We start from the raw sequence: 10,248 nt of genomic DNA, 5'->3' as shown, positions 1-10,248 counted from the left end.
TGTCAACTTATTGAACTCTGTGGTAATCTCAGCAAGTTTATCCCTCTCTTCTGTGACCTGGAAAGCTCAGACGATTCAATGCAAGAGAAAAATGTTGCAAGCTAGCAAATGCACCATGCTATTTCAGCAAGTCGGTAAGTTTCAATAGCCAAAACCTATAAGTATGGGTACTGCAAAATTGCAAAGCTTTATCATGGTATTATAATATTTGCTGACCTCATGTAAGATGGTGGTCTCTTTACAATGGGATAATGCTGCAAGGATAATGTTTACCTTCTGCTTGTAGCGCGTGTCGGCTGATTGTAACTTCTGTGCAAGAGCTTCGATTTGTTTCTCCAAGTCGTTGGCATACTGACGTTGAGCTTCCAGCTCATCCAGGGAATGAGTTTTATCCGCTTCCCATTGAACCACCCTTAAAGAAACTTGTTCCTCCTGTCGAAAGGAAAATTATCCACTTATAAAGAGTCTACTGGTATAGAAAATAGTAAATTACGCAGGGTTGTGTTCGTGGATGCTCCCTGCACTCATCAGACTTTCCAGCCGGCGGTCGTCGTCGTGTGTGCTGCCAGCTGCCTTCCCCGTTCATGCACTCCTTTACGGCCGGCGGCCTTCTACTTCGCCGCCATCACCTTCAGTGGCGGCGTGGAGCAATCTGGTTGACTGGATCACTGGAGGCCTGGGATTGTGCTCCTTGTCCTGCTTGCTATTGCTACGGATAAGTTCACGCGTTACTCTGCTGGACTTGGCATTTGGCAAATTTTGAGCTTGGATTCACAAGACTGTGCGTTGCCTGTGCATGAGATGTTCGTGAAAATACCAAGCATGGCTACCTTGGTTGCATTGCATAGCAGGTGCTTCTAAAATTGCCATACAGACATAGTAGGCCATGAATCAATGCATGTAAAAAGTTCATGCATTGAGACAGGATTTGGATATTATTTATAGATAATACATATTATATTTAAGATCTTCACCGTAGACCTCTAGCAACGCAACAGGCATGGTTGCTAGTTAATTATTTATTTTAGACCTGTAGTAACGCACGGGCATGTTTGCTAGTTAATTATTTATTTTCCCACCTGGATCTTGAATGGATCCGATCCTCGTAAGACCCAGTGCCAGCCCTAGAGGTGGGGCAGGAGGTGCGATGGCCTAGGGCCCAGGCGGGATGGGGGCCCAACTCAAGTATAGAAGACCAGACCCCATACTTGATCGGCAGCGCCGCAGCGGCTCCTCATCGCGTGTGCGTGTCGCCTCGCCTCTTGAGTCGCTAGGCGCCAAGCCAACGCGGCAACACCGCAGCCCAAAAGACGGAAAGAGATCGCGGGCGAGACGGAAAGAGATCGCAGGGTGCCAGGGTCGCAGTCACAAGCGAGACGGCATCACGGCGATCGGGATTCCGACGACTGCGAGACGGCGATTAGGATTCAGGATCGGGCGGGCGATCACCATTGACCATTCACTAGTTCTGCAGTTCACCACGCGACACGCCGCACGCGAGTCAGTCCAAGCTGTCCAGCGAGGTATGAAAAAAAACTCGAGCTAGGCAGTTAGGCTGCATGCCTGCATGACTGCACTGATATATCATATATTCATATATAAGCTGTTTTGTTTATTGAACCACACTTTGTCTAGGCTCTAGTTTTTTTTTCTTGTTCAATTTTTGTCTAGTACTTTGTACTCATATAGTCATATTTTTCTTGTAATTTAGGTCAGGTGTAAGAATTTTAGAATGTTACCTAAGAAACATTTGTCAGGGGCTGCGAAAAGAAAATGGAAAAGACAAGAAGAACAGTTTGTTCAGTCACAACAAGGTGCTTTAGATAAGTTTTTTTCATCTTCAAGTAGTGCTGTGCGTGATGACAACCCTATAGATGCATCTGATAATCAAGAAGAAGAGCAACAATAAGTTAATGATAATTTAAGTGAACAACTTGATGCTATAGAGAGCGTTGGAGACAAGTTTTAGTAAGAATTGTTTCTGCTCTCAAGTTTCTTGCTAAACATAATTTGGCTTTCCGAGGGCAAAATGAGAAACTATATCAAGGTAACAATAGTAACTTTCTGGGCACAGTTGAAATGATGGGTGAATTTGATCCCGTGATGTAAGACCATATTAGGCAGATTCAAAATAGTGAGATTCATCATCATTATCTTGAGCATAAAATTCAGAATGAGATGGTTTATCTTCTTGCAGATTGTGTGAAACAAACTATATTAAAGATCATTAAGGATGCCAAGTATTTTTCTGTGATTTTAGATTGTACTCCAGATGTGAGCCATGAAGAACAAATGACTCTAATTATTAGGTGTGTCAATATGTCGAGGAATGTTCCAAGGGTAGAGGAGTTCTTCCTAGAGTTCTTGAAGGTAGATGACACATCAGGATTGGGTCCTTTTAATGAATTAAAGAATGTATTGGCCTCTCTTGATTTGAATACTGATGATGTGAGAGGATAAGGCTATCATAATTGTTCAAATATAAAGAGTTCTTACCAAGGTGTTCAGAAGCGCTTGCTTGAAATTAATCCAAGAGTACTATACATGCCGTGTGCATGTCATAGTCTGAATCTTACTCTTTGTGATATGGAAAAATCTTGCAGGTAAACTATTATTCTTATATGTTATATATTGTTTTCATATAATATGCCATTATTTGGGATCTTACTATTTGGGATATTTGAAATCTTGCAAGCAAGCTATTTCTTTTTTTGGCATTATCCAACGTATATACACCCTGTTTGCAAAATCTACCAAAAGGTGGAAGATTTTGGTTGACAATGTCCCAGGATTGACAGTTAAGTCATGGTCTAATACTCGCTGGGAAAGTCGAATAAAAAGTGTTCAAGCTATCAGATTCCAAACTTCTCAAATAAGATCAGCTTTAATAGCGCTAGAGAAGGCTTCAACTGATGACCAATGGCAGTTAGTGAATGCCAATCTTTGGTGAGTGCACTTGAGAATTTGAATTTCTTGTTGGTTTGGTTATTTGGCATGACATTTTATTCTCTATAAATAAGGTTAGCAAGAAGTTGCAATCTAAAATAGTGAGTATAGATGCTACTCTCAAACACATTGAAGGTGTCATATCATATTTTAAGAAGTACAGAGATGAAGGTTTCACTTCTAGTATGGATACAGCAAAAAACATTGCATCTGAATTGGATATAGAGCCAATATTTCCTACAAAACGTCAACGAAAGAGAAAGAAACATTTTGATGAACAAATGACCAAGACGAGAAAATACAATAGTCTACTGTGGACTACTTTATAAGAGAGTACTTCCTAGTTATGATTGATTCTGCAATTGCTTTATTGACTAGTAGATTTGAGCAGATGACAGCATTTGATAATGTTTTTGGGTTCTTGTTCAACTCAGAAAATTTGAAATCCTTGGATGAAGCTGATCTTTGATTGCGCTGCAAGATTTTTGTGAAAAAATTTTCTCATGATAACTCATCCGATGTTGAGATGAATCATTTTTTTTCAAAATTAAAGGTGTTGCAAGTTACTTTGCTAGATTCTTTGATGTCGGCGCCAGAGATTCTGAAGTTTGGTATGGACGCAGGTTGCTATCCAAATGTTTCAGTTGCCTATCGAATTCTTTTAACTATACCTGTGACTGTAGCTTCAGCCGAAAGAAGTTTCTCAAAATTGAAATTGTTGAAGAACTATTTGAGATGAACTATATCACAAGAAAGGTTAAATGGTTTGGCTATATGCACAATCGAGAAGGATATCTTAGGCACTATTGATCTCAATACCGTCCTTGATGATTTTGCATCAAGAAATGCTCGAAGAAGTATCTTTTCATAAGAAACAGTGAATATGATGGAGTTCTATTCTTCCTTAAGGTAATCATATTAGTTCTAGAAGTACAAATATATTGCTTTTTAGTCTATGTTGTTTCTCGCTCTCGATAATTATCAGACATGTTAAATTAAAAATATATTATTGGATTTGCTTTCCCTGTACAAGTAAAATTAGCCTATATATTATAAGATTTTATGGTCTAGAGGGCCGTCACGACGAGTTCGCTAGAGAGCCCTCAAAATCATAGGACCGGCGCTGGTAAGACCCAGACCATGTCCAGCCCAAGCATCGGATCCCTTTATTTCGGCGCCGTTCAATTCACGACTCGTGACCCGTGAGCCATAGAGCTGCAGCTGGCGGCGCTCGAAGATCGTGACAACGCTGCCACCGATCGTATTGAGGCGGCGATGCTCCACGACGACAGGCCGTTCTTGCGATCCGCCATTCTGTTTCGCACGAGGAGGTCCAGTGCCTCTAACTGATGTACGTCCGCTGCTGTCCGTGTAGTCGGTCAGCCAGTACAACCACCGACGAGGCAGCACCCTTTGAATGCATGGCCATCGTCGCATCATCCAGCACTGCACTGGAGAGGAGGTGAACACGGTGGATGGCCTGGAGCCCTGGAGAGTCCAGGATGCGTCCCCAAATCATGTGACCCTCATCTTGGCCTTGCCTCTGGAGTTCAGGTTGACGAAACAGCACCATGGCCATTCGAGTTCTGAAATCTGCACTAAACGAAGCCTTATGACAGCCATGCAGGTGTCCAGGCATAATTTTCAAGCATTACCCTTTCCTAAGTTTGAATGGTAATGCAGATCATTATACTGACCATACATTCATACTTGTAAATTTGTTAAAAGGTCATTGAATTTCTGTATATATTCAATTCGAAGCTTGTGTATTTGTATTGTCAAGTACTAATCATACTTCTGCTGAAACGAATTGTTAGACTGAAAATGCATTTCTGTTTCTGAGTTTGTGGGATCTCATCTAATCACAGTTCTTGGTGGCCTTAGTGGACTATAGTGATGCGCTTTTACTAGTTAACTTTTCTAGGACCTTTAACTGAAACAGCACTGGTGAAATAAATTCGAATTAGTTCCCTTTGTTTGCTGCCATCCTATTCTAACTACGACTGGCACGCATATTGTTCAGAGAATCCGTTTGAGGATTGCTGCAGCTGAGCAGCAAAGCCAAAGGTGAAATTAGAAATTTATCATTGCATCGTTCTGTTTATCACCACCAAGGATCGATGGGAGAACTAGCTAGGATTCCACAACGAGTTTCCATTCTCCGAACTAGGATTATCATCTCTCCCAAGATCAAAGAAAAAATTTCTCCTCATTATCAAGTTGTTGTGCATGATGGACGGCAGCTATCCTTAATCAGATCAGACAATTAGTATCACGCATATCTCGCATGTTGTGCTGCCATACTGCTATCCTTGATGAGATCGAACAATTAGTATTAGGCAGATCTCGTGTGGCTGTGCTGCCATGCTGAAAGTGGGCCGCGTGGCCTCCGCCACCGGTGTATGCGATGAGGGGTTCGTGCTGCTCCTGCAGTACACCGTGGTGGGGGGCTCCCTGAGGAGCGCGGCGGCCATATCCACTTGATCGTCACAGGGACGACCATATCCGATGTGGAGCTCCACAGCCGTCGTCGGGCGCCGCCGACGTTGAGCCACTGCCGATGTGGAGCGTCCGCAAAGAAAGAGGTTGGGGAGCCGAGAAGATAGTATGGGTATGGGCTGGATTGACATTGGTAGGGCTGGGTCCATTCATAACCAAGGTGAAAATATTTAATTAATTGGTGGGTTGCTTTAAGATTTGTGTTAGAAATTAAGGGCTTGTTCGCTTCAGCTTAAGCCGGCTGAAAAACTGAAATAGCTGATTTGTTGTGAGAGGAAAACATTGTTTGGTGGCTGATAAGCCGGCTGAATAACCTGAAGCGAACAGGCCTAAAAGAGGAGCAATTCTTTATATACATAGCGACGTGATATGATAAATAATCTAGCTTATTTCCTCTTTAACTTATGACTTAATCTATACATTAAATTGAACATAAAATACTAATTATTCCAATAAATATTGTATAACATATGTTTATAATCGAGGACAACTTAAACTTTAGGAAGACATGACATACCAAAATGAAAGTACAAAAGTACTTGAACAGCTCAACTAGTCTCGAACTATCACGTGCCCCTAGCTAAGAACTCTACATCCACTACCAGGGAAAGCGCCTTCAGTACCGGTTCCTAACCCCAAAGTACCAGTTGTGCAACCGGTATTGCTACTTCGGTACTAAAGGGCCTTTTAGGATCTGGTGAACTAACCGGTACTAAGGGTATTAAAAAATAAGAAAAAGAAATCACCCCGTCCGAGCCCGAGCCCTGCCAGCCCGAGCCCAGCCCCGCCGCCACCACACCGCCGGGCCCCGCATCTCGCTTCCCCGCCGCCGCCACCACCACGCCACCCGGTCCCGCATCCCGCTGCCCTGCCACCACCACCTGTGCAAAAAAAAAACTATGCCCCGCCGCCGCACCCCTACGCCCCACCGCCTCCGGCTGGCCGCCGCTCCCCTGCGCACCGCTGCACCCCGCGCGTCGCCGAGCACCTCCGCGCGCCCCACACCTCACCCCGCCACCAGTCTTCACTACTAGTGAGAGGCGAAGGGGAGGGGCAGTAGTAGCGAGAGAGGTAGGGGGAGGGGGTGGGAGAGGGAGGGGAAGGGGGCGGCGGGAGGGTAGGGAAGAGATAGGGACAGGAGAGGGAGGCGGCGGACAGAGGCGGATAAAGTTGGGAGCAGGGCGCCGACGGGGGGAGGGGGGGAGAGAGAGAGCGGATAAGGAGGTGGGGGGGGGGAGAGAGAGGAAGATAGGAGGCGGCGGACAGAGGATAAGGTTGGGAGCTCCTTTAGTACCGGTTGGGAGCTCCAACCGGTACTAAGGTTACCCATTACTCTGATGGTAGCGATTCAAGATTACCTAGTTAAATAGAGGAGATATGTCATATTAAAAGAAGCAATATAACATTATCACGTATCCATGAATTTAATGACCTTTTTCATCTTTGTTTATCTCATTTTTGTTTATAGATAAAATCCTATGCCACCTCTAGTGGAAAAATCACTTAGACAAAATGTCAATAAGCTAGACACCACGGTGGTGCTACCCTAGCACCTAAACGCCCTCTGGCACGGCTTTTTTGAAACAGAGGCTGTGATAACTTTGTGTCTCGCTCTCTGGTCTCTACCAGCCGTCCATCAAAAGCTCCCGAACATGAACATTCTTCTTTCACGGTGAAGAGCAAGATCAGTTATTTAGGATACGCACGGAAGGTCGTCCAAAAGAATTTCACTAGTTAATTACGAAATTTGCGTCAAGACGCTAAAAGCCTGAACTGCCACTGACGACCTACCACCACTCACTACACGGGTCACGTAAAGCTTCTCCGTCCATTTCATTGAGGTCTGAACACGCAGCCCGACGACTCACACCGGCCCAGAGAAACCGGCCCATGTGATCCACGCGAGGTTTGGTGAGAACGTTCAGCTCGAGTCCAAGCGAATGAAGGCGAGGCCGACGGGCTCGCAACGCCCCCCACTGCCCAGACTCGTCACAGGCTCCCGGCGTCGGAGCATCCAAAGGGAAGCAGGGGATAAACCAGCAGCTATCCGCTTATCCCCCTGCCCTGCTCTTCCTCAACCGCTGCGACGAACCTGGGAGAGGCGGCGGGAGTGGTCATCGAGATGGATGGGGCGAAGCAGAAGCCGCGGCCGCTGACGGTGATGGCTTCCTCCTCCTCGTCGCAGGTGGCGGCGGCGCGGGGCATGGGCATGGCCAACCCGCTGGCCGAGTGGACCGACCGCGTCAGGTCCCTGGAGGCCGGCCTGCGGGCGTGGCTGGCGAAGCAGCCCACCCACGTGGAGGCCGCCGTGTCCACGGCGGTCGGGGCCGTGCAGGGCGCCGCGCTCGGCGGGCTCATGGGCACGCTCGCGCCCGACGGTGGGGCCGCGCTCCCCGTGCCGCCGCCGCCGTTGGGGGCCGACCCCAAGGCCTTGGCCTCCTTCAAGCAGGCGCAGGTACTGTCCTGCTGTCCCTATACGCAACCATTTTCGCGGTGAATAGTTTCTATACGAATTTCCCTTCGTTCTCCAAGTGTTTTGGTGGGGAATGGATGGATATCTGAAATGCTATGCCGCGGGACATCGTTTAGCTAATGTTCGTGCGAATCTGTTTAGAACATTAAGCAGTTGATAATTGTTTATTAGGTGTAGTAGGGCACTGATGGTGATATGAAATACGAACGGGGTGTGTGACATCTCTATGCTGGGATGATGGATTTTTAGTTTGCCCAGCAAGCAAGCAACTGCCTTTATTTGAAGAACAAAAGCAAAGATATTAGTTTCTTTTTGTGTGCATGTGACAGCATTTTTCTTTAGGGACAAAAAAGCAGATGCTCTTCTTTCAATTTAAGCCAAAGTGGCACATCAGTTACTTTGCACACACTAACGAAGGAATGCTTCTAAACACAATTTTCATACATCTAAGACAGGCAAAAGGAAAATGTCCCCCCTTTCCTTTAAGCATTGGGTTTAAGACATGGATTTCAATTATAGGCTCTAGCTGGTGGACCCCTGGTGCAAGCACGAAACTTTGCAGTGATGACTGGTGCGAATGCGGGTATATCCTGTGTTATGAGAAGGATAAGAGGAAAGGAGGATGTCCAGGGCAGGTAAGGTTTTCCTAGTTCTTGTTAACTGTTCTGTAAATTTCTGCACTTGAGTAGCCAATGATTGTTGGTTTGTACTTTACAAGTTCTCTTTTGTTCTGAGTGATGTTGTGACAGTCCATTAAACTTACACTAGCTATAGGGACTGCAGTAAATTTTCAAGTAAAGGAGACTAGATTGCATATTTAATTCCATCTGGAATCAGTTGTGCTTATTTGTAGTATTCATTGGATAGGTTTATATGTCTAGCTGAATTATAGATCATATTTCACTTTATATGATTGATGATTTCTCTTTTGTATATAGCATGGCAGCAGCTTTTGGTTCTGGGGCTCTATTTTCCATCGTGAGTGGAATGGGAACACCAAATCCAGTAACTAATGCAATTACAACTGGTGTTGCATTTGCTGTATTTCAAGGTGGTTTTTTCATGGTAAGAACCTGGAAATGTCTACTGCTGATGGAAGTTACTTTGTTGTTCGTTGAGTTTTGGCACTGGACTTGGTATCTTGTTGATGCTGTTTCCTATATGTTGGCGAAGTTACCATTACTATAACTGCCATTGCCTTATGTATTTGCGTTATACTTTAGAAGAATTCTGATTGATAAAATACCAACCGGGCCAAGCTAATTGATATGACTTTTATCCACGATTATTAGATTGTTCTAATCATTATCAATCTATCTACATTGTAGATCGGTCAAAAGTTTTCGCAGCCACAGAGTGAAGATACATACTATTCTCGTGGAAGAAGCATGTTGCAAACATTAGGCCTTCAGAACTACGAGAAGAATTTCAAGAAGGGTCTCCTGACTGATCAAACCTTGCCCCTCCTTACTGACAGGTATAAAATGTTTTGCCTTTCTTTTAGGAAAGGTAAATCACAGAGCACCAGGCTGTGTAGCATAGAAAACCCTTGGTACCAGTATCTTGGTAAGTGGAAAATAACATGCAGTACTGTGGCCTCAATTTTGCACAAACTACAAGTAATTTGAATGGGAGCCATGTTCCCATTGGCTTGGTTCTGCTCCTGATGAGCACCAAACAGTGGAGTAGGCCAATTATCACAATACCTGGGTTTCTTTTGCCACTTGTGCCACAATACCTAGGGTTTATGCAATTTATTCTTATTTGGATCATTTAACTTCTTCCTCGGCAACAAAGAAAAGTCAATCTTTGGGGCAAAAATTGGTGACGTTCTTATTGAAATTACATGTTTTTTCATGCCAGTGCACTCAGAGATGTGAAGATCCCTCCTGGTCCCAGACTCCTCATCCTCGATCACATTAAAAGGTCAGGAATCGCTGATAAAGCCATTCTGGTTTATAGCCTTTATTTTTGTTTTTTCCCTACATCTAATCTACTTTCTATGCACTTTACAGAGATCCTGAATTGACAAGAGCAAACTAAAATGATCGGCACCCTATGTCAGAGCCACCTTTTTCTCTTCAGAGTTGCAGAATTGAGGTTTTTGTGGGGAACAATTTAACTTTTCGGGGATGAGCTTTAGGCAGCAGTATATTTGGTTGTACTACTAGTATATGTTTTGTAGTCATCAGACTATGATCAATTTGCATGCTTCGATGTGTATTGAAGTGAAATTTCTACGAATCAATCTGTTCTCTTGGAAATTTGGAATGGCAGAATTTGGTATCTCAAATGTTATGCTGAGCCATGAAGATATAATTAATTTAGGG

The 10,248-nt window shown here is 44.5% G+C and overlaps 1 protein-coding gene and 1 long non-coding RNA gene across 2 annotated transcripts; one reads left to right on the top strand and one right to left on the bottom strand.

Moving 5' to 3' along the window:
* On the bottom strand, positions 1-388 carry LOC101782759. Its single transcript, XR_215508.4, has 2 exons — positions 274-388; positions 1-57 (listed from the first exon to the last, which is right to left on the bottom strand). It is a non-coding gene; the product is annotated as an uncharacterized LOC101782759 (long non-coding RNA).
* Positions 389-7,410: 7,022 nt separating this feature from the next.
* Positions 7,411-10,214, top strand: LOC101781948. The gene is made up of 6 exons (XM_004975466.3): positions 7,411-7,900; positions 8,438-8,553; positions 8,857-8,983; positions 9,247-9,395; positions 9,782-9,844; positions 9,934-10,214. The coding sequence occupies exons 1-6, from the start codon at positions 7,568-7,570 to the stop codon at positions 9,959-9,961; spliced, it is 816 nt and encodes a 271-aa protein (XP_004975523.1). The 5' UTR covers positions 7,411-7,567; the 3' UTR covers positions 9,962-10,214.
* Positions 10,215-10,248: the final 34 nt, after the last annotated feature.

This window comes from Setaria italica, chromosome VII (genome assembly GCF_000263155.2).
Source record: "Setaria italica strain Yugu1 chromosome VII, Setaria_italica_v2.0, whole genome shotgun sequence".
Taxonomy (NCBI): Eukaryota; Viridiplantae; Streptophyta; class Magnoliopsida; order Poales; family Poaceae; genus Setaria; species Setaria italica.
Note: the sequence above shows the minus strand (reverse complement) of the source record. Positions and strands in the feature narration are given on the sequence as shown.